Raw genomic sequence first — 25471 nt, 5'->3', positions numbered from 1 at the left:
GAATGGTAGAAACAGAACCAAGGATGAGTGCCAAAGAGATACAAGCTGAACTAGGTTGAAGGTACGTCAGTTTCTGATCACACCATCTGTCGATTTGTTCATCGGAAATTGTGAATAACTCACCCCAGGTTAATGAGAAGGGTGTGCTTGAAAAGATGCACATTACTCTGCAATTTTGGGTTGTGTTGGAGAGTCTCAGTCTTAAATCATTTCCCACACACAGTCTGTGCCTGTATGTAGTTTTTATGCTAGTGAGGGCTGAGAATCCACTCTCACTCACATAGGTACATGGTTGCAAAGGGCATCAGTGTCTTAACAGTGCAATTTGCCAAGGCAGGATACTCTGAGCGCAGCCCAATACAGAAATCTGGCAGTGGCTTCTGATTCAATTCCATTTTCACAGAACCGCTTGTTGCAATTTCGATGAGGGTCTCTTGTTCAGATATCGGTAAGTGGACTGGAGGGAGGACATGAAAGGGATAACGAATCTAGTTGTTTGTGTCATCGGTTTCTGGAAAGTACCTGCGTAATTGCGCACCCAACTCACTCAGGGGCATCGCTATATCACATTTTACATTGTCTGTAAGCTTGAGTTCATTGGCACACACAAAAAAAATCATACAATGATGGAAAACCCTGTGTGTTGTCCTTGTTAATGCAGTCAGAGAAGAGCTCAACTTCTTAGTCATAGCTTCAATTTTGTCCTGCATTAAATATAGTCCCCTGTAATCCTAGATTCAGATCATTCAGGCGAAAGAAAAAAAAATCACCCAGATAGGCCAGTCGTGTGAGGAACTCGTCATAATGCAAGCGGTCAGACAGGTGAAAATTATGGTCAGTAAAGAAAACGTTAAGCTTGTCTCTTAATTTAAAAAACGTGTCAATACTTTGCCCCTTGATAACCAGCGCACTTCTGTATGTTGTAAAAGCGTTACATGGTAGCTGCCCATATCATTGCATAGTGCAGAAAATACATGAGGGTTCAGGGGCCTTGCTTTAACCAAGTTAACCATTTTCACTGTAGTGTCCAAAACATCTTTCAAGCTGTCAGGCATTCCCTTGGCAGCAAGAGCCTCTCAGTGGGTGCTGCAGTGTACCCAAGTGGCGTCGGGAGCAACTGCTTGCACGTGCGTTAACACTCCACTATGTTTCCCTGTCATAGCTTTTGTGCCATCAGTACAGATAACAACACATCTTGACCACCAAAGTCCATTTGATGTCACAAAGATGTCCAGTAATTTAAAAATATCCTCTCCTGTTGTCCTGGTTTCCAGAAGAGGATGTCTTTCTTAATTGACCCCCCATAAACGTAACGGACATATACCAGGAGCTGTGGCGGGCCAGCCACATCTGCTGACTCATCCAGCTGTAATGCATAGAATTCACTGGCTTGTATGCGAAGCAGTAACTGTTTCAAAACATCTCCTGCCATGTCACTGATGCGCTGTGAAACAGTGTTGTTTTATGAAGGGTATTGTCTGCCCAATTTGTAAGTCGCTCTGGATAAGAGCGTCTGCTAAATGACTTAAATGTAATGTAAATGTCTGTATAGTTTTTTTGGCCTTTTCCCCCAGCATTGCCCCAGCCATATCTGCAGCAGCAGGAAGAATTAACCTCTTGGGGCTAGGGGGCAGAATTTTCACTTTTGGATAAATAGTGTGCCCAATTTTAACTTCCTGCGACTGATGCCAAGAATATAAGATATGCATATTATTCATAGATTTGGATAGAAAACACTGAAGTTTCTAAAACTGTTTGAATCATGTCTGTGAGTATAACAGAACTTATGTAGCAGGCAAAACCCAGAGGACTAACCGTTCAGAATTTCTTTTTTTTTAGGTCTGTCTGTTCAGTTAGTTCTCGTTGGAAAACGATATTTCTTAGGAACCGCTTCCACTGGATGTCACCAGTCTTTGGAATTTGGTTGAGGTTATTCCTTTGTGCAATGAAGAAGTAGGCCAACTAGGAACTGGGTAACACTGTTGAGAGTTGCGCAAGGCATGAGGAGTAGCACTGGTTTGTTTTCATTCCTGTATTGAACACAGATAGACCCGTCTACAATTTGATTGATTATTAATGTTTAAAAATACCTAAAGATCTATTACAAAAGTAGTTTGAAATATTTTGGCAAAGTTTATAGGCAACTTTTAAAATATTTTGTAGTGAAGTTGCGCATTTTGGAAGCTGTTTTTTTTTCAGAATCAAACGCGTCAAATAAATTGACATTTTGGATATATATGGACGGAATTAATCGAACAAAAGACCAATTGTGATGTTTATGGGACATATTGGAGTGCCAACAAAAGAAGCTTGTCAAAGGTAACGCATGTTTTATATTTAAAATCTGCGTTTTGTGTAGCGCCTGCAGGGTTGAAATATGGTTCCCCCTTTGTTTACTGCTGGTGCTATCATAAGATAATAGCTTCTTGTGCTTTCGCCAAAAAGCATTTATAAAATCTGACATGTTGGCTGGATTCACAACGAGTGTAGCTTAAAATTGAGTATCTTACATTTGTGATTTAATGAAAGTTTGATTTTATATTTTTATTTTTTATTTGCCGCACTGCATTTTCCCAGTTTTTTGCCCAAGTGGGATGCAACTGTCCCGCCTATCCGTAAGAAATGTTTAAGCCCTCCACAATAGTATGGGGCTTGCCTGTCCTAGCCACTCGGTAGCTCACCATATAAGATGCTTCTAGCCCTTCTTATTAATGGTATATGTTGCTTTTATACTTGTCTTACTACTCAAAAGTCTTAATTCTCGCTCAAAAAACTCCCGTGGCTTATTTTTCAAATTGGCATGTTTTGTTTCTAAATGTCTGCGCAAGAGTGAAGGTTTCATCAAGTTGTGAGAAAGTACTGTTGTTTGGTGTTTTCCCGGTTAACCTCTTAAGTCGACCCTCTACTTTTTTGAACATTCTGTTAAAAATCGCGCAACATTTCAGCGCCCTGCTACTCATGCCAGGAATATAGTATATGCATTTGCTTAGTCTGTGTGGATAGAAAACACTCAGACGTTTATAAAACTGGTTAAATCACTGCTGTGGCTTTACCAGAACGGCATTTACATCGAAAAGCACAGGAAAAACTGATCACTGAAAATGGGAAAATATATCCATGCGCTACTTGAACCCATTGATAAAGCTGAACCACAATTAATTGACTGAGGTTGCAGTACCTACAGCTTCCACACGGTGTCTAGAGTCTTGTCATTTCCCTTCGAGTTTTTTCTTGGTCAAACACATGCAGGGCACCGTATCTCCTCGGGTCTAGGACCGGATATTTTCGTTGAGTTTCTAGCCGGACATTTTTCCAGACGGACAGCTAATGATCTTTACATCGCCTCCTGATGAATTTTATCGCTTATTAACGTTTATTAATACCTAAAGTTGCATTACAAACGTATTTCAAGTGTTTTGTGAAAGTTTATCGTCGACTTTTGAATTTTAAAAAATGACGTTACGTTTTGAAACGATGTTTTTTTCGTTTATCACACAGTCTACATATAACGATATCTAGGCTTTATATGGACCGATTTAATCGAAATAAAGACCCAAATAGTGTTTATGGGACATCTAGGAGTGCCAACAAAGAAGATGGTGAAAGGTAATGAATGTTTTCTATTTTATTGTGCGGTTTGTGTAACGCCGAAATGCTAATTATTTTGTTTACGTCCCCTGTGGGTCTTTTGGGGTGTTACATGCTATCAGATAATAGCTTCTCATGCTTTCGCCGAAAAGCATTTTAAAAATCTGACTTGTTGCCTGGATTCACAACGAGTGTAGCTTTAATTTGATACCCTGCATGTGTATTTTAATGAACTTTTGAGTTTTAACTAATACTATTAGCATTTAGCGTAGCGCATTTGCATTTCCAGAGCTCTAGTTGGGACGCAAGCGTCCCGAGTAGAAGCAAGAGGTTAAGGGAGCAGTAGATCTTCGGCTGCGTCAGATTCACAACTGTCAGTGTCCATGCTAGCTGGGCTAACAACAAACGTAGAATAACTGATGCTAGCATTGGATTTGCCCGTGCATGCAGAACAACTTGTCGTCGATAGGTGCAGGTTGTCACACCCTGACCATAGAGAGCCCTTGGTTCCCCACCACGTTTCGTTGTTTCTTTCTTTCTTTTTTTTGTTTCATGGAGATTTAAAATATGTGGAACTATACTCACGCTGCGCCTTGGTCCGTCTCTCATAACGATCGTGACAGAATATCCTAACACGCAAGTACCAAGCAACGTGCCATGACGGAGAAGGTGTTTTGGACATTGGAGGAAATCATGGGAGGGAATCATGGGAGGACACGAGACCCTTCTTTGCCGGGAGTTGCCAAGGAGCATGGAAGGACAGCGACGACGCCGGGGACCACGGCCACAGCAACCCCAAGATTTGGGGGGGTGGCCGGTCGAGCCGAGGAGAATGCCAGAGCCCGCCTGGGAGTCGATGGAACAATGTGAGGAAGGATACCGGAGAGAAGGGTTAGCAAGGAGTAGGCAGCAGCGCAGGCGGCCTGAAGAGCGGGTCATCAGTCCGGTGTCACCTGTGCCGGCTCCACGCACCAGGCCTCCAGTGCGCCTTCCCAGTCCGGTACGTCCTGTGCCAGCTCCACGCACTCGCCCCGAAGTGCGTGTCACCAGTCCGGTGTCACCTGTACTGGCTCCACGCACCAGGCCTCCAGTGCGCATTCATAGTCCAGCGCCTCCGGCAACGGTCCACGGTCCGGAACATTAGGCGACGGTCAACGGTCCGGAGCTTCCAGGCAAGGCGTCCAGTCCAGCTCCAGGGCAGGAGCCTTCCTCTGCGCCGGTACCAAGTCCAGGCACGGCGCCCAAACCAGCTCCATGGACGGAGCCCTCCTTTGCACCGATGCCCAGTCCAGGCTCCTTTGGGGGGGGGGGGGGGACTGTCACACCCTGACCATAGAGAGACCTTGGTTCTCTATGGTGTAGTAGGTCCGGGTGTGACTAGGGGGTGTTCTAGTATGTCTATTTCTATGTTGGTGCTAATGTGGTTCCCAATTAGAGGCAGCTGTTTATCGTTGCCTCTGATTGGGGATCATATTTAGGTAGCCATTTCCCCACCTGTGTTTTGTGGGATATTGTTTGTGTTTAGTTGCCTGTGTGCACGTCATGACTTCACGTTTTATTGTTTCGTTATTGTTTTGTTTGTTTCACAGAGATTAAAAATATGTGGAACTATACTCACGCTGCGCCTTGGTCCGTCTCTCATAACGATCGTGACACAGGTGTAGTACTGCTGGTAGCAGCAGAAGAGCTGGTATGTGTCTCTATGGACGCAGGCCTAACTTTTTTGAACCATTTATCCATTTTTGAGCAAATGGAATGAGCAGCAGCTATGTTTGGCTACCGACGGACCATTAGTGGAATTACCACGAGAGTGTAATGGTTAATGTGACTGGATGTTAATTATTTGACTAGGCTACATGTATTTGACATTGCGTTGTTATTTCGCTCAACACTAATGGTTTAATTGTATTTTTTTGCAGTGAAACAAAGCTACTCAGGTAAGACAAAAACCTCACCCAAATGTATAGCCCCGTTGGAAAATATAAATGGACTGTTTGAAAATGTGATGAAAATGTGAAAATGTGAATCACATTTTAATTTGGCGTATCCCCGACGGCATTGCGTACCCCAGTTTAGGAAAACCTGTTCTAAGACATGTGACACTGAAATTGAATAAGGTTATAAATGGTGCAACACTAATAAATGTAATATTATTTTATAACAAATTCGCTTTCTCCCGTGTTCGATATGGTCACTGTCCTCGGTTGTGAAACAATCTTCAGTGCGCTATAGAATTGGTGCATTTCTCTGTTATGCGCATAATAGCAAAATTAGCCAGCATATTGGGATTGAGAACAATATGGCGAAGGCAGCACCAGAGACAAGGAATGTAATTCTGTGCACAAGCACAAAACACCACATCTGTCATTTTTGTCCCATCCGACTCTGCCATGTCAGTAATTTGTACATGGCAGGACATTAACAATTCCAGCCAGAATAACCTACCTTTGGGAACTCCAAAGCCCTCTGATAATAATAGTCCCGTGTGAATCGACATCCCTGTGTGTTGAGAGAAATGTCTGAGTTTGACAGGTGCTGCGCATAGCCTATATATGAAGGGCCCGCATGTATCAACTTTCACAGTGAATGTTTTTGTTCATATGTTGTGTGCGTATGAATTGAATATTGGCAAATGCATCAGTAAAAAATATTGTACCTATTTAAATGTAAGCCTTGTTGTTTAACTTCTCTAGGGTAGGAGGCAGCATTTGGAATTTTGCCCAAATTAAACTGCCTTCTACTCAGGCCCAGAAGATAGGATATGCATATAATTAATATATTTGGATAGTAAACACTCTAAAGTTTCCAAAACTGTTCAAATCATGTCTGTGGGTATGACAGAACTGATTTTTGGCAGGCAAAAACCTGAGGAAAATCCATTCAGGGAGTAGGATTTTTTTGTGTGTGTAGTTTTCTATGCAAAGCCATTATAGTATCCATTGATTTAGGACTCATATTGCAGTTCCTATGCCTTCCATTAGATGTCAACAGTCTTTAGAAATTGTTTCAAGCTTGTATTCTGAAAAGGGAGGGAGTAAGAGCAGTCTGAATGAGTGGACCCTGCCGTGTCACAGAGATTTTTCATGCGCGCGACCGAGAGAGTGCCTTTCTTGTTTACCTTTTATATTGACAACGTTATTGTCCGGTTGAAATATTATCGATTATTTAGGCTAAAAACAGCCTGAGGATATAAACATCGTTTGACATGTTTCTATTGACTTTACGGATACAATTTGAATTTTTTGTCTGCCTGTTGTGACTGCGTTTGAGCCTGTGGATTACTGAAGAAAACGTGTGAACAAAACGTTGGTTTTCGGATATAAAGAGAGACTATATCGAACAAAAGGAACATTTATTAAATAAATGAATGTCTTCTGAGTGAAAACACATGAAGATCATCAAAGGTAAGTGATTAATTTTATCTATATTTCTGACTTGTGTAACTATTCTACTTGGCTGGTTACTGTTTGTAATGATTTGTCTGCTGGGCTATGTTCTCAAATAATTGTACGGTATGCTTTCGGCGTAAAGCATTTTTTAAATCTGACACCGTGGTTGGATTCACAAGAATTTAAAATAGTTGTATCTTTTCTGAATTTTTATAATGAGTATTTCTGTATTTGCGTCCCACATACCCTAGAGAGGTTAATAGATCGCAAAGCAGCATACAACTGACCTAAACGTTTCGCATCCGTAGCCTTAAAACGCATCTCAAGAGCAAGTGCAATGTTTAGCTCACATTGCAATGCTGGGGGGCATTCTTTTTCACGTCCTCTGCATGCATTTTGCTGTCATCTGTTACTGTGTTCGGAGTTTGTTATAACCAATGTACTGGTGTGATTACGATAGGCTATTAAGGTCAGGCCCCATTGGTCACATGCATGCGATGCTTACACATTTCACGTAAAGAGAGCAAGGGTTGAGGGAATAGGCAAGGTTTTTCCTAAACAAATGACGGATTTCGGTAACAGAACTTCTAAGTAAGAAACAAGTAAGTAACAAGTAAGAAACCAAATGGCTGAAATGTTGTAATTTCAGCACTCTTTAATCAAATAGTGTGCTTAAAGCATCAGACAAGCTTAGTGCATATGTAGTTGGTTTTAGTCTGTCTATATATGGAAAAAATAAGTTTCAACATTTCGACCAAAGCCCTACACTTTATGATATGTAAATAAGCCTAACAAAATTTTAAAGCACATTCAATAACAATAGGATCGGAAAACCATGGCGGCACATTTCAGCATCTGCCCAAACATAGGCTTACGATCTTGAAAAGGCTTGTCAAGATCTGTGAGAGCACTTGGGAATCAACTCAATTTCTGCATGCTTGCTCATTCCTTGCTCGTCCTCCCCCCTTAAAGGTACTGTTATATAACCATATCTAAAAACACAAGCCCACACAAAGAACAGTCTGCTCAATTACAGAGACTTGTGCCCAGAGATGTACCAAGAAAATCCATCATCATGGCATTTGTTTTGTCACTTTCCTGTTCATTGTCTCAATTAATAGTATTAGAGGTTTTATCCTTTCAAAATATACCTCTAAAAATAGCCATGTTTGTTTTGACTGGGAGGAGAGAGAGAAAGAAGAAGAAAGGCTCAACCCTTGGTTTTGCAGCTTACTGGACTATGAAAGGTGAATTCTCCCTCTCCTCACTCTCAGGCCTCATTTCAAAGTGTCAAATGCTCCAGGTCCATTACATATATATTGGCAGTGGCTCTACCCAGTCTCTCATCCCTGATGGGGGAGAATGGCAGAGAGAATGAGAAAGACAGTGGGAGGGGAAAGGTCAGTGTGTGAGTGAATTTGAGATACAAAAAAACGGTGCATTTGTGTGATTATGTTTCTGAATGTGTGTCTCCGAAAATGTGTGACTTTGTAAATCTAAGTGTGTGTGCGCACGTGCATGGCATACGTGTGTGTGTGTGTGATTCTCAGTGCTCCTCTCGTCGCTCTGAGGCCCAGGTATTTCCCTCTAATTACCTACAAAAGATTTAGAGAAGGGAGTTAGAGGGCTCCCCCAGTAAATAAATTATTTCAATTAGGCAGCTGCAGCTTCAGACTGACGTGGGTCAATAGACAGGGGAAACCTTGGAAACCTGTGGGTCAATAGACAGGGGAAACCTTGGAAACCTGTGGGTCAATAGACAGGGGAAACCTTGGAAACCTGTGGGTCAATAGACAGGGGAAACCTTGGAAACCTGTGGGTCAATAGACAGGGGAAACCTTGGAAACCTGTGGGTCAATAGACAGGGGAAACCTTGGAAACCTGTGGGTCAATAGACAGGGGAAACCTTGGAAACCTGTGGGTCAATAGACAAGGGGAATCCTTGGCATACTTACCTTCTTTCAGCCACGCATTTTCAAATTCATCACAGAAATACAGTATCATCCCGAACCCTTCAGAGTCATTTAAAGTGGGATTTATGACAGAGATGGAATTGAAATGCATTGGCTAAAATGTGTTACTGTAGCTTGTCAGAGTTAGCCTAGTAATTAGTGGCAAGGAGTTGGATAATTTGCTATGGCAATGTACCACAATGTACCACAATGTACCAGTGGCTATGTCCATGATTTGTCTTTAACCTAAAGTTAAACTGATGACAGACAGAAGAACAGGAACTGACCATGAATCAATTCTTCAAACAGTTCAAATTGCTTTCTATGAACATTAACATACGACAACTATAAACATCTACATGACAACCATAAAAAGCCTATGGCTTTGATTAGTGAGCGGTTTGCTCTGATAAATGTTAAGTATATAAAATCTTGATTCTCCTTTTAAAATGACATGTTATCTCTTTCAAAGCACTTGTATAATGACAGCTGGATTGACCACAGCACTTTAGGAGCAGCTGCACTGGAAATGCTATTCCAGGACTAGCTAATAAACACGCTGTGCTTCAATAGAAAATATTGATGATGGTGCATCTAGTGAAAGAAGTTCATACGTTTGTTAGTTGACATCATTTTGTGGTAGTTGGTGATAAATAAGTCATGAAGACCTTAAAAAAAAAACTTGGGTCTGTATAAGAGCTTATACTAAAAATCAGACTGTTGCTAGTCTGTTGGATGCTGCTGCTTGTTCGAAAGCCAATTGCTTGGTCGTTGGAATTTAGAAGTAGGAGATCCCACCGGCTAAGGATGCAAAAGCCTAAACAGCCCTCTCTACACATTGAGGCCTCTTGCTGTTCAAGACCATGCCCTATTGTTTTGAGAGTGATATTTCAACCACAGGATGATGTCCCCCCCCCCACAGAACTAAAGCAGGGCCAGTGGTGTGTGTGTTTCTAAGGATGCCATCGCTTTCTGGAGAGGCTCTAGCCCTCCTCATCATAACATTGTGCCTATGGAGAGAGGTAATGAAGGGCGAGAGATATAGAGAACCACTTAGCGAGTAATTAGAAACAAGCACATGGCCATATCTGATTATGCATGCTGCTCGAGCACTATCACCACGACGACACACCTCTGGTGTGCTGGCGCTGGCTTTCTAAAGGAACGCATGGGTGAGGGCTCTGGAGGTGGAATGGTTATGGGAGAAGGGGAGAAGAACGCTCAATGATTCCCATTTGAGGGGGAGTTTTAGTGATGCTGGTCAGTGGCTTTTCCAAGTGAACCCTAGGGAGGTGAAAGAAACAGTGATCTATACCCACTGTATATGTTCCATATAAAAGGAGTAGCTGAGTCCATATGCTCTCTCTCCCCCACCCTGTAAACAAGTAGATATGATGTATAGCACAACCCCCCGAACATTTGTGTGATGAATGGTGTATCCCTACATACAGCCTTCTGACTTTCGTACAGAGCACTCAACCAGAAAATATTAGCAAGAAATAACCTCGGTGGTTAGAGACTGCCAGGGTTACGAAAAACAGTATGTTAGTTACTGATGCCTTGGTCAATATATAGGCCTAGAGACTGCATACTTCGGAGACTATGCAGACTCCACGAGGGAATACAAATCCACATCTACTATCAATAACTCCATTTTTATATTCATGGTTTAACACTTACTGTAGAGTGTAGTCAGTGCACATTAAGCACTAAGCAAACTGATATATAAAATTGAAGAGGTAAGCCTAGTCAGAGGGGTGAAAGTAAACCAATGGCCAGGTACAGTCTCTCTTGGATAAAAGTACTGACTGCATCAATTATTTTTATGAGAAACAATGTGTTGAAAATGACAAATTGTTTTGCATAGTCAACTTAGACAGAGCTCTGACACACACACTTACCACACCAGACATGCCAAAAGGGGTATTTTCACAGTCTCCAAATCCAGAACAAATTCTAATTCAGTCTTATATAGAGCCATGATTGTATGGAACTCCCATCTCAGATAGGGTTGGGCGATATCCAGATGTTTCATAACGTCAAAAGATGTATTTTTACGCGCAAAACAATTTAGGCAACAGGGATCTTGAACGTCTGTGCTGTAACCAAGAAACTTGATCTTGACATCTAGCCAAATACATAGCTGGAACCTTGAGCTGGATATCATTTATTTGACACATCTTAGATTCTTTAGTTAAACTTCATTTATAGTTATAAGCAGTGACGTGGCACACCCCCCCCCCCTACGAATCATAGCCTGTATTTCGAAATACGCTGGTATACGATATATCGCCCAAGCCTAATCTCAGATTGCTTAAGTGATTGCTTAAACCTGCAAACCAGGTTTTAAAAAAATCGATAAAGCAACACCTCACGGCACAACGCCGTTCTTTGAGAATTTATTTTTGTTGTGTATGTACTGATATGTAGGATGTGTGTGATGTTTTACATTTATGTATTTCTGTCCTTGATCTGTTCTTGTCCATTACAATGTTAGCAACAGCTAATGGGGATCCTAATAAAATGGCAAACGTTGCTTCAATCAATATTTTCCCTTCCTTCCCATAATTCATTCAGAAATGTAGAAAAGGCATAAATATGTGACAGCACATTTTATTAGAGACTCTCAATTATACTGAGGGGACCCATCAATAAATATGGGGATAAAGAAATACAGGGCCACGATTATTCATTCCTACACTGAGTCATTGTTCTGGTTTATGCTACCTACCAGGAGGAGCTCGTAAATTCGACCTACAGGCCCCTGCTTCTCTTGTGTTTTCCAGTTGAATGAGTTAGAAGACCACTTTAAAGGCACAGTAAATCCAGGTTGCCTACCAACCAGTGGCGGCACAGGGACTAAAGCTCTACGCTCCTGCAACCTCCAGTGTTACACCATCTCTTCCTCCCTGCATCGATTGAGTGCCTCAACCGTTGTTTATGATTCTCTAGAACATCAACGGCGCAAACGATGACTGAGTGCTACACTTACAATGCTGCGGCCGTTAAGTCACTGACAGATCCAGTTTGCTTTCCCTTGCCATAAATTGAAGGTAAAGCCGCCCTTAAAACATCTGCCCAGACAAGAAAACATTTTGAGTTGATGTGAGGGGAGTGAAGAAATAAAATGACATGGAAAACACGCTGTCTTTGATCATCTGAGTATGGTTCATCTAATAAGGAAGAGTATGCTTTCCCCCGTTTTAGTTTGGGAGTGGGCGCTCATGCAGGCAGAAATGTGGTTTGCTTTAGATCCTAGTTTGGCTCTAGAGGGAAAGCCAGTGTTGTGCTTGAAGTGGCTGGGGGAAATAGCCTAAGCACCCTGAACATTGCTTGACCAGAGCTGCAGGGTTAGTGAGGGGAAGAAGTACAAGTTGACACGTTCATGCATCGTTTTCTCTCTAACCCCTGCTCTGTCCCAAAAGAGCTCTAACACACATTGTTGGTTACTAAAACTGGACTCCCTCTCCCCCTCGAAATTGGCTCCATTGAAATAGCACGTGTCAAACTCATTCCACGGAGAGCCGAGTGTCTGCAGGTTTTTGCACCACCCTTGTACTTGATTGATGAATTAAAAGGTCAATAATTAGTAAGGCACTCCCCTCACCTGGTTATCCAGGTCTGAATTGAAAGGAAAATGCAAAAACCTGCAGACACTAGGCCAATCCGTGGAATGAGTTTGACACCCCTGCTCCGTAGGGTTGAAACAAAGATCGAGAGTCTCTAGACAGGAGGCTGGATACTTGCCTCCTGCTCCCTACATTTGTCTTCTCCCGGCAGCCCTCCCTGGACAGCCAAGATGGAATACCTCAACCTCACCCAAGGTCACTCTGTTTCTAGTCTATACAGCGCCGCTCTAGGTTTATTTGGCCGATGCTGCCTACTCCCTAGACGTTTATTTGGGTAGCTCTAGTCTGGCCTGGGAGTTAAAACACTAACCATGGCTGTCTTTAGTCGGGCTAGAATAGACAATAAAAAACACTGCTGCAAAGCCCTCTGAGCAAACTGTGACCAAAAAAAGCTGCCGAAGTTTTGTTCTAAACAAATTCCAGCAGCTTTTCAAACAATGTTTTATTCTTTATTCAGAATCCATTCTACAAATGATTAATAACCAATCCCTTCAACGACCAGAATCTGATCGACACCATCAACTCCAAATCAAAGTCAAAGTGACACTGAACAGCTCTATTAAGATGACAGGATGCAGCTGTGTGGAAGAGACAGCAGGCTACAACCCCGTTGGACCCACAACGCCCTCATCCCAAATTCAACTCATTTGGAGAACTGGAGACTGAGTTGCATTTTGTGTGATTTCTCTGTCTACCTGCTAAGGGTTGTCATATGTTGCTCTGTACGTGTTCATTATCGGTCTGTATTGTCATTTTACGTGTTTTTAAATAACCCGACCAGAGACTACGGTCGAAAATGTGCCATTATACTAAAATGTTCATTAAAATGTGCACTGTCCCTGCAATAATAAAGCTAATAAAGTAAAGTAAAAGTGAGGGGCCCCGGGGGACTCGATCCACCTGACAACATGCCTCTTACAAGGAGCCACACTTCCGGTGTCTTCATAAAATAGAAAGCCGTTGTGACTCTCTGGGAGTTTTAACAGTTCTCATCTGTGGACGATGTGGGGGTAAAGGCGTCCGCATGCTCCCAGCCAAAACAGTTCGGAAGAGTTAGTGCACATATGATGACAACATTTTGTGGTGTTTTGGACTTTAGTAAGGGTTTTTTCAGCTGTTCTGGCACACGCAAAAAATTCTAGAGGCCAGCCGAAGTTCGGGAGCCGAAGCCTACACCCCCTTCTCATTGAGAAATACTGCACCAGACATCTTAGTTAGATGTCAAATTGTGCTCCTTAGAACTCCTCTGCAAAAACGTCAATGATCCCCCCCCCCCCCCCCCCTTTATTTAACCAGGTAGGCCAGTTGACGACAAGTTCTCATTTACAACTGCAACCTGGCCAAGATAAAGCAAAGCAGTGCATCATGCATGAATGACCGATTTCTTTAGTTATCTTTTGATTTCTTTAGTTACTATTTTGAGGAAGTGTATACTAGCTACGATGTCTCAAAATGTACAAACAGCACAATTGCTGCTTTTTTCTTGTTTTTCAAGCAAAGGTCTTTTAAGGAGTATACGAGCACACTCCTTCAATTCTCCTAGACGTCTTCGGCTAGCCGCCAGCCGAAGTGAAGGGAAAGGGGCCACAAACACCTTGAAACACACACTTGGTTCTGTAGAAGAGCTTTCACTAACAGTCAGAGCTTGCTTACTATCCACCTCTCAAAAACCCTTGGAAAAGTTTAAAGCCTTCCAAACCAGCCAAGCAGTTTGTTTTATGCTTGTTCTACAGAGTCAAAGGAAAAGACAGCGAGAGAAAACAGGGTGCTAGTTAGCAAGCAAGCTAATATTTTATTTTCTCTGTGTGGAGCTTTATACACCCGAAGCATTTGATCCTAATTCACTTCCCCCTATCCTCCCCCACTTTGAGAAGTATTTAGCCTAAACCGAACTTCCCCCCCACCAGGATTTAATATGCTGCAGGCAGGGGGGACGGCAGGGAAGAGAGAGGGGGGGGGGGTTGAGGACTAGCCCAGATGACTCAGATGTTCTGTCAACTAGCTGCCTTGAGACTCAGTGAGCCGTGCGCTGCCCACATGGAAGGCAAAAGTGTTTATAGGGGGATGAAAGACAGACTGACAGCTCTGACTGAAACCTTTCAGAAATGACAGCCAACTCGCTTGGGCTATAAGAAAGGAGACCTACCTCTTGGCCAAAACTTGTAATAACCTAGAAATGAGTGACAACCAGATTTCACAGGAACCCTAAAAGACATGAGTGACCACTTCCAACCCAAACTTTTTAGAAATAAAGATAACTCATCTTACCTTGCCCCCTTCAATCTGGGATTCACTCCCAAATTTCCCAACCGCTCCGGAAGAGTTCATGATTTTCCCAAACTCTCCAAACAGATTAAGATTGCAGGGCTCGCCCCCTCCTGATGGAGAAGAAGAAGGAGAGACGGACGAAGGGAACGACAAAAAGGGACGAAAGAAAAAAGCAGTCCCTTAGTTCCTTGTCTTCAGCTGCTTGTCGTCTCCAGTTTCCACTGGCTGCCGTGGCCAGCCATCTTCATTCAGAAAACTACCCTTATTCCACACCGTGATCAGAGTGAACACACACACACAGACTGACCAAAGGTGGAGGTATATACACACACACCCACACACACAAACACGCTCACACACACCATTCAGAGGTGCACAGTTACAGACACCGGCACATGTTCCATGATCCGTTATCTGTTAAATCAGAAGCGCCCCTGCTGCCCCTCAGGCGAACCATTCCTGAGTGTATCTGAGGAAAACTGCAGGAGTCTCTCCTAGCTGGCTCGCCTTCTGCATGCCGCTCCCCCTGGTCATCTCCACGCGCTGCCAACACGGCCAGAGTGTGTGTGGAGAGAACTCTCCTGGGCCAGGCTCAGCGTGTGTGGGTAGCAGGGGGCGTTCCCCAGTGTGTCAGCGTCTCTGCATGTTGGCTGCCTGTCAGATTGCAGTTTGCCTGTCGGGTTCCCCCTGACACCCCTCCTCTCTCTGCTACCCCTCTCCGATACAAATTCAAGTTTTAGCAGCACCCCCCCTTCACTTCCTCCTATTCTTTAAGTTACTCTGTGCCTTTCCCAGACCATCCAATCGCAGATCTCTCTCTTCCTCACTCTGGCTCTCACTCCCTATCCCTCCTTCTCTCACTCCAACTCTCTCACTGCTTATCCCTCCCTCTCTGCTTGTCCCTCCCACCCTCTCCTTGTCCCTCCCACCCTCTCCTGGTCCCTCCCTCCCTCTGCTTGTCCCTCCCTCCCTCTCTCCCTCTGCTTGTCCCTCCCTCCCCCTCTCTGCTTGTCCCTCCCTCCCCCTCTCTGCTTGTCCCTCCCTCCCCCTCTCTGGCTCCCCCTCCCTCCAGTTGTAGGAGTTTCTCTCACAGCTTTCGACAGTTTGTTTTAGCTAAACTCAGGCCAGCACTCACACAAAAGACTGTCTGACTGCCCCAACACTAAATGACCAAAAGGATGTGGACACCCTGACAAATGAGTGGATTTGACTATTTCAGCCACAACCGTTGCTGACAAGTGTATAAAATTGAGCACACAGCCATGCAATCTCCATAAACAAACATTGGCAGTAGAATTGCCTTACTGAAGAGCTCAGTGACTTTCAACGTTGTACGGTCATAGGATGCCACCTTTCCAACAAGTCAGATTGTCAAATTTCTGCTAGAGCTGCCCGGGTCAACTGTAAGTGCTGTTTTTGTGGAGACGTCTAGGAGCAATAACGGCTCAGCCACAAAGTGGTAGGCAACACAAGCTCACAGAATGGGACTGCCTAGCGCTGAAGTGCGTAGCTTGTAAAAATTGTCTATCCTCGGTTGCAACACTGACTACAGAGTTCCAAACTGCCTCTAGATGCAAAGTCACCACAATAACTGTTTGTCAGGAGCTTCATTAAATGAGTTTCCACGGCCGAGCAGCTGTACACAAGCGCAATGCCAAGCGTCGGCTGGAGTGGTGTAAAGCTCGCCTGCCGTTTGACTCTAAAGCAGTGGAAACGCATTCACTGGAGTGATGAATTTCGCCTCACCATCTGGCAGTCCGATGGACAAATCTGGGTTTGGCAGATGCCAGGAGAACGCTACCTGCCCCCAATGTATAGTGCCAACTGTAAAGTTTGGTGGAGGAGGAATAATGGACTGGGTCTGTTTTTCATGGTTTGGGCTAGGCCCCTTAGTTCCAGTGAAGGGAAATCTTAACGCTACAGCATTCAATGACATTCTAGACCATTCTGTGCTTTAACTTTGTGGCAACAGTTTGGGGGGGCCCTTTCCTGTGAGCCTGGCTTAATCGGCCAACATCAGGGCCCGACCTCTCTAATGCTCGTGGCTGAATGGAAGCAAGTCCCCGCAGCAATGTTCCAACATCTAGTGGAAAGCCTTCCCAAACGAGTGGAGGCTGTTATAGCAGCAAAGGGGGCCGACCTCCATATTAATGTCCATGATTTTGGAATGAGACAAGCAAGTGTTCATATACTTTTGGCCATGTAGTGTATGTTCAACAGAGTGCATCCAGTCTTTTTTCCCCACCTCCCTCTCCTCTTTTCCTCCACGAAGCTCTAGAAATGACACTGTTCCAGAACATTCCCCTCATATCTTCTCTGAGGCTGTTCAAGCTATTAAAGTGCACTTCTGACATTGTGGCTCCTTTCGTATCTTAATTTTAGTGTGTAGAGCGCACTAGTAGACCAGTTCATTAGCGGCTCGTTCAGGCCTCATTAAATTTGAACAGATTGGAGCACTTTATTAATATATTGATGACCAGTGTTTAGAGCAACCAGTAATGCATATTTGACTACTTGGTTCAATGATGGATGATAACCTAACCTAATCTGAATTAGTCTAAATTGACATGGGGAAAAGGCAGTCACTTAAGGATTTTTTAAATTGGTAGAACGACCACCTCTTGCCCACCGCTTTGAATGGGAAAAAAAGAATCAACAGCTCCCCCTAGGGCTGGGCGATATGGCCAAAATCTCATATCCCGATACAGGTCATTTCATGTCACGATAACGATACATATCCCAATATAGCACATTTTCTGTAATAAATAAATCGTTTATATAAAATGACCACATGTAAAAGGCCTACTTCTTATTACATTTTGAATTATACTCAACAAATAAAAGGTACTTACTCATATTTGATTATTTCTCCTTTTATTTAGAACCTTGTGTGCAAATGTTCAATTAAGCATGTAACAAAAAATAAAATATGAATGAATAAAATCTAAAAAGATAAATAAAAAATACTTCAACTATAGTTGCAAACAAAAAAATAAAGGACTAATATATATATATATTTTTGCCCCACTGTGTGTGTGTGTGTGTGTGTATATACAGTGCCTTGCGAAAGTATTCGGCCCCCTTGAACTTTGCGACCTTTTGCCACATTTCAGGCTTCAAACATAAAGATATAAAACTGTATTTTTTTGTGAAGAATCAACAACAAGTGGGACACAATCATGAAGTGGAACGACATTTATTGGATATTTCAAACTTTTTTAACAAATCAAAAACTGAAAAATTGGGCGTGCAAAATTATTCAGCCCCTTAAGGTAATACTTTGTAGCGCCACCTTTTGCTGCGATTACAGCTGTAAGTCGCTTGGGGTATGTCTCTATCAGTTTTGCACATCGAGAGACTGACATTTTTCCCCATTCCTCCTTGCAAAACAGCTCGAGCTCAGTGAGGTTGGATGGAGAGCATTTGTGAACAGCAGTTTTCAGTTCTTTCCACAGCTTCTCGATTGGATTCAGGTCTGGACTTTGACTTGGCCATTCTAACACCTGGATATGTTTATTTTTGAACCATTCCATTGTAGATTTTGCTTTATGTTTTGGATCATTGTCTTGTTGGAAGACAAATCTCCGTCCCAGTCTCAGGTCTTTTGCAGACTCCATCAGGTTTTCTTCCAGAATGGTCCTGTATTTGGCTCCATCCATCTTCCCATCAATTTTAACCATCTTCCCTGTCCCTGCTGAAGAAAAGCAGGCCCAAACCATGATGCTGCCACCACCATGTTTGACAGTGGGGATGGTGTGTTCAGGGTGATGAGCTGTGTTGCTTTTACGCCAAACATAACGTTTTGCATTGTTGCCAAAAAGTTCCATTTTGGTTTCATCTGACCAGAGCACCTTCTTCCACATGTTTGGTGTGTCTCCCAGGTGGCTTGTGGCAAACTTTAAACAACACTTTTTATGGATATCTTTAAGAAATGGCTTTCTTCTTGCCACTCTTCCATAAAGGCCAGATTTGTGCAATATACGACTGATTGTTGTCATATGGACAGACTCTCCCACCTCAGCTGTAGATCTCTGCAGTTCATCCAGAATGATCATGGGCCTCTTGGCTGCATCTCTGATCAGTCTTCTCCTTGTATGAGCTGAAAGTTTAGAGGGACGGCCAATTCAGTTTGTCTGTAATGTGTATGCCGAGGAACTTAAAACTTGCTACCCTCTCCACTACTGTTCCATCGATGTGGATAGGGGGGTGTTCCCTCTGCTGTTTCCTGAAGTCCACAATCATCTCCTTAGTTTTGTTGACGTTGAGTGTGAGGTTATTTTCCTGACACCACACTCCGAGGGCCCTCACCTCCTCCCTGTAGGCCGTCTCGTCGTTGTTGGTAATCAAGCCTACCACTGTTGTGTCGTCCGCAAACTTGATGATTGAGTTGGAGGCGTGCGTGGCCACGCAGTCGTGGGTGAACAGGGAGTACAGGAGAGGGCTCAGAACGCACCCTTGTGGGGCCCCCGTGTTGAGGATCAGCGGGGAGGAGATGTTGTTGCCTACCCTCACCACCTGGGGGCGGCCCGTCAGGAAGTCCAGTACCCAGTTGCACAGGGCGGGGTCGAGACCCAGGGTCTCGAGCTTGATGACGAGCTTGGAGGGTACTATGGTGTTGAATGCCGAGCTGTAGTCGATGAACAGCATTCTCACATAGGTATTCCTCTTGTCCAGGTGGGTTAGGGCAGTGTGCAGTGTGGTTGAGATTGCATCGTCTGTGGACCTATTTGGGCGGTAAGCAAATTGGAGTGGGTCTAGGGTGTCAGGTAGGGTGGAGGTGATATGGTCCTTGACTAGTCTCTCAAAGCACTTCATGATGACGGAAGTGAGTGCTACGGGGCGGTAGTCGTTCAGCTCAGTTACCTTAGCTTTCTTGGGAACAGGAACAATGGTGGCCCTCTTGAAGCATGTGGGAACAGCAGACTGGTATAGGGATTGATTGAATTTGTCCGTAAACACACCGGCCAGCTGGTCTGCGCATGCTCTGAGGGCGCGGCTGGGGATGCCGTCTGGGCCTGCAGCCTTGCGAGGGTTAACACGTTTAAATGTCTTACTCACCTCGGCTGCAGTGAGGGAGAGACCGCATGTTTTCGTTGCAGGCCGTGTCAGTGGCACTGTATTGTCCTCAAAGCGGGCAAAAAAGTTATTTAGTCTGCCTGGGAGCAAGACATCCTGGTCCGTGACTGGGCTGGGTTTCTTCTTGTAGTCCGTGATTGACTGTAGACCCTGCCACATGCCTCTTGTGTCTGAGCCATTGAATTGAGATTCCACTTTGTCTCTGTACTGACGCTTAGCTTGTTTAATAGCCTTGCGAAGGGAATAGCTGCATTGTTTATATTCGGACATGTTACCAGACACCTTGCCCTGATTAAAAGCAGTGGTTCGCGCTTTCAGTTTCACGCGAATGCTGCCATCAATCCACGGTTTCTGGTTTGGGAATGTTTTTATCGTTGCTATGGGAACGACATCTTCGACGCACGTTCTAATGAACTCGCACACCGAATCAGCGTATTCGTCAATATTTCCATCTGACGCAATACGAAACATGTCCCAGTCCACGTGATGGAAGCAGTCTTGGAGTGTGGAGTCAGCTTGGTCTGACCAGCGTTGGACAGACCTCAGCGTGGGAGCCTCTTGTTTTAGTTTCTGCCTGTAGGCAGGGATCAACAAAATGGAGTCATGGTCAGCTTTTCCGAAAGGGGGGCGGGGCAGGGCCTTATATGCGTCGCGGAAGTTAGAGTAACAATGATCCAAGGTTTTACCACCCCTGGTTGCGCAATCGATATGCTGATAAAATTTAGGGAGTCTTGTTTTCAGATTAGCTTTGTTAAAATCCCCAGCTACAATGAATGCAGCCTCCGGATAAATGGTTTCCAGTTTGCAAAGAGTTAAATAAAGTTCGTTCAGAGCCATCGATGTGTCTGCTTGGGGGGGATATATACGGCTGTGATTATAATCGAAGAGAATTCTCTTGGAAGATAATGCGGTCTACATTTGATTGTGAGGAATTCTAAATCAGGTGAACAGAAGGATTTGAGTTCCTGTATGTTTCCTTCATCACACCATGTCTCGTTAGTCATGAGGCATACGCCCCCGCCACTCCTCTTACCAGAAAGATGTTTGTTTCTGTCGGCGCGATGCGTGGAGAAACCCGTTGGCTGCACCGCATCGGATAGCGTCTTCCCAGTAAGCCATGTTTCCGTGAAGCAGAGAACGTTGCAGTCTCTGATGTCCCTCTGGAATGCTACCCTTGCTCGGATTTCGTCAACCTTGTTGTCAAGAGACTGGACATTGGCAAGAAGAATGCTGGGGAGTGGTGCGCGATGTGCCCTTTTTCGGAGTCTGACCAGAACACCGCCTCGTTTCCCTCTTTTTCGGAGTCGTTTCCTTGGGTCGCTGCATGCGATCCATTCCGTTGTCCTGTTTGTAAGGCAGAACACAGGATCCGCGTCGCGGAAAACATATTCTTGGTCGTACTGATGGTGAGTTGACGCTGATCTTATATTCAGTAGTTCTTCTCGACTGTATGTAATGAAACCTAAGATGACCTGGGGTACTAATGTAAGAAATAAGCCAGTACATGTCCAGGCCCGTCTGAAGTTTTCTAGAGAGCATTTGGATGATCCAGAAGAAGATTGGGAGAATGTTATATGGTCAATTGAAACCAAAATAGAACTTTTTGGTAAAAACTCAACTCGGCTGTTTTTCCTGCAAAGGGACCAGGACGACTGATCCGTGTAAAGGAAAGAATGAATGGGGCTATGTATCGTGAGATTTTGAGGTAAAACCTCCTTCTATCAGCAAGGGCATTGAAGATGAAACGTGGCTGGGTCTTTCAGCATGACAATGATCCCAAACACACCGCCCGGGCAACGAAGGAGTGGCTTCAGCATTTCAAGGTCCTGGAGTGGCCTAGCCAATGTCCAGATCTCAACGCCATAGAAAATCTTTGGAGGGAGTTGAAAGTCTGTGTTGCCCAGCAACAGCCCCAAAACATCACTGCTCTAGAGGAGATCTGCATGGAGGAATGGGCCAAAATACCAGCAACAGTGTGTGAAAACCTTGTGAAGACTTACAGAAAACGTTTGACCTGTCATTGCCAACAAAGGGTATATAACAAAGTATTGAGATAAACTTTTGTTATTGACCAAATACTTATTTTCCACCATAATTTGCAAATAAATTCCTTAATAATCCTACAATGTGATTTTCTGGATTTTTTTCTCATTTTGTCTTTCATAGTTGAAGTGTACCTATGATGAAAATTATAGGCCTCTCATCTTTTTAAGTGGGAGAACTTGCACAATTGGTGGCTGACTAAATACTTTTTTGCCCCACTGTGTGTGTGTATATATATATATATATATATGGTTCATATATATATATATAATTGCCTGTTTTGCATGTTATTTTTGCATCAATACGTGTCACATCAATTTGCATTTGGTACCTTGGGACGAGTGTATAGCACCAACTCCCGTAACCCACGATTCTCGCCCGTGTAAATTGGGACCATGCCGTTACAACTTACCTCTGCAAAGACAGCTGTTATCTCCTTCCATCTTCGTGATTCTTTACCATATGGTGTGGCGAGGGCAAAAGCCTCTTGCAACGTCTGAGACTGGGGTTTGTTTTGAGCACTCAACTGTACTGTTTGGGTCTCATCTGTAGACTCTCGCCGTAATGTTTCACATGATTCTTGCGTAGGTGGTAAAAGAGGTTAGTGGTGTTTGAGCCTGTTGTCGGGACCGGCCTGCAGCATATTTAGCAGAGGACGGTTATATGGTCTGTGTCAGACTTTTCATACCCAAACCAAGTCCATGTGACCAAAGTAGCCCCTCTTTTAGGTATGAGCTCCGTGTCTCTGTGCTCTCTGTCATGTTCACTCTCCTCCATGTTTGTTTGTGTCGCAAATATCCTTCCACACGGCACATGTGGAAAAACGCAAAGCGACGTCCAATTGATGAAAAAAAGAGTGTGATTTGCGACAACAAAATAAATGAGAGCATAATATGAAACGATAGAAAAAACGTCTATCGTCACAACAACAGGGCTCTGGCAGTGCTCCTCCTGCTCCTCCTTGCACAAAGGCGGAGGTAGCGGTCCTGCTGCTGGGTTGTTACCCTCCTACGGCCTCCTCTACGTCTCCTGATGTACTGGCCTGTCTCCTGGTAGCGCCTCCATGCTCTGGACACTACGCTGACAGACACAGCAAACCTTCTTGCTACAGCTCGCATTGATGTGCCATCCTGGATGAGCTGCACTACCTGAGCCACTTGTGTGGGTTGTAGACTCCGTCTCATGCTACCACTAGAGTGAAAGCACCGCCAGCATTCAAAAGTGACCAAAACATCAGCCAGGAAGCATAGGAACTGAGAAGTGGTCTGTGGTCACCACCTGCAGAACCACTCCTTTATTGGGGGTGTCTTGCTAATTGCCTATAATTTCCACCTGTTGTCTATTCCATTTGCACAACAGCATGTGAAATGTATTGTCAATCAGTGTTGCTTCCTAAGTGGACAGTTTGATTTCACAGAAGTGTGATTGACTTGGAGTTACATTGTGTTGTTTAAGTGTTCCCTTTATTTTTTTGAGCAGTGTATATCGTCATGTCGCCCAGCCCTAGCTCCCCCTATTGATATTGGTTGGATTTTTTATATGACATGTGATGTAACAGGAAGCCACAATAAAGGAACGACCAAGGTGCCAAGGAGACCACATAGCAGAGTAGCATACACACACCCACAAAGATGTGGATGGACACAGCAGGAGCATCACAATAATCTAATTTAGACGTGGTCACTCACAGCAGGGCTGTTAGGAAGCACTTGGATGATCCTGACCTTTCAGCTCAGCTACAAATCATGCTGCTCCCCAAGCTGGACACTGCTCATCAGCATGCAAACACACAAAAAACAGAATGAAGAGGGGAAACACACACACACACACTGGCATATTCCCTTAATTGGAACTCTCCCTTACTTGCCATGCAAATTAGAAAATGAACCAACAATAATTTAAACTCACAATGCCCTGATCACTGAATTCAAAGTCAATAGTAATACTTCAAAGCAAGGCCGTATAAATACTTAAAACTGTCATAATTTAGCACAAAGCTTCACCACAGCATCAAACAGAAATATATATTAATTGCAAATTTTATAAAACTCCCAGGCTAATGTCCTCCCATTTATTTCACTAGGGGGTCAAAAAAGAACTGTGCTGAAACCACTTCCACGTTGATATTCTAAGAGGACGATATTAAAATAAAATGAAAAGAATTCAAACAGCATGAGACAAATTGGGAAGATGAGCTGTAGCAGGAGACAAAACGATAAACTCTGCACTCAGAGTATATCAGAGGTTTAGACAGACCTGCATGTATGATTCATGAAGCGGTACATTGGGAGCTGGTTTACTTTCTAATTGAGAGACTCAAAGAAATGGTATGGAGCATGTAGTCTAGTCCCTCTCCCTCTGCCCAGTGAAAATGAAATGAGAACAATGATACGGAGAATAGACCCCTTCTTTCCTGAAAATGATCTCTTTTTCCTGAGAAGTTTTCTAGGCAGATAGAAATAATGTGTTCACATAATGACACTTGGCTGTTACTAGTGCATATCCAACAGGTTATTAGTGGAAGAAAGCTCACATACCAATCACTACACAACATGGAAATACAATCTCCCAGAACAATGTAAAGCAATATAGTACACTCTTGCTGGTAGGTAGACAATTTAAGTTACTGTTTTATTTTATTTAACCTTTATTTAACTAGGCAAGTCAGTTTAGAACAAATTCTTATTTACAAATGACGGCCTACCACGGCCAAACCCTAACCCAGACAACGTTGGGCCAATTGTGCGCCGCCCTATGGGACTCCCAATCACGGCCGGTTGTGAAACAGCCTGGAATCTAACTAGGGTCTGTAGTAACGCCTTGAGCACTGAGATGCAGTGCCTTAGACCGCTGCGCCACTCGGGAGCCCCAAAATACAGCTGAGTATGTAATAAAATATGCCCAAACAGAAAGCGATTCTCCAACCAGACTAAAATGAGTCATCCTTGAAGATAGATTGCATGTTACTCATCCAATCTACACAGCAGTGTAAAACAGCCAACATCCTCGCCCCTCGCCCACATAGATATCCAAGACCCACTGCCTATGCAGTGTTCTCTGGTCTGGTCTCTAGCTACATCCACTCCAACCTGGCAACACAGCACTATACTACAGGCCTGACATGACCTAGAGACTTTACCCACAAAAATACCATCCATCATTTTCATCCTCCTGTCCCGTCACCTCCGAAGCTTTACTTACCTCATCACTAACACACAGTTCCCACAACAGCCTTCCAACACCCACAGGTTATTCCAAAAGAGCCATTACAACTTCAAACTAGGCCAACACATCACAGCTAACACCTTGTTAGAGACTGACCGAGCTTGGAGGACAGTGTCTGTGCAGTGCAGTGGTGCTGGCTGGGCAGATTGGAGAGTCGCTAATGCTTTTCTGGGCACTTTTCCAAGAGGTAGAGAAAAGAGGAGTGGGACTGGGAGAGGGACAGAGTCAGTGACACAGTGAAACCCAACTTGCTTGCGTGTGAAATCAAATCAGCTGCAGGGCAGATAGCAATAAAGCTAGC

At 43.9% G+C, this 25471-nt stretch overlaps 1 protein-coding gene across 3 annotated transcripts in view; it reads right to left on the bottom strand.

Moving 5' to 3' along the window:
- LOC115101207 (colorectal mutant cancer protein-like) overlaps window positions 1-25471 on the bottom strand; it is a 133503-nt gene that overhangs the window by 91087 nt on the left and 16945 nt on the right. The window contains exon 1 of one of the 3 annotated variants that reach the window (XM_065004796.1): window positions 14827-15631. The exons of the other annotated variants lie outside the window; for them this stretch is intronic. Coding sequence (XP_064860868.1) covers window positions 14827-14886 — 60 coding nt within the window. The 5' untranslated portion in view covers window positions 14887-15631. Of the gene's footprint in view, window positions 1-14826; window positions 15632-25471 lie in introns of those variants that run through there. 3 annotated transcript variants of the gene reach the window in all.

This window comes from Oncorhynchus nerka, linkage group LG19 (genome assembly GCF_034236695.1).
Source record: "Oncorhynchus nerka isolate Pitt River linkage group LG19, Oner_Uvic_2.0, whole genome shotgun sequence".
NCBI classification, from domain to species: domain Eukaryota; kingdom Metazoa; phylum Chordata; class Actinopteri; order Salmoniformes; family Salmonidae; genus Oncorhynchus; species Oncorhynchus nerka.
The sequence above is the reverse complement of the archived record's forward strand: the minus strand, read 5'-3'. Positions and strand labels throughout refer to the sequence as shown.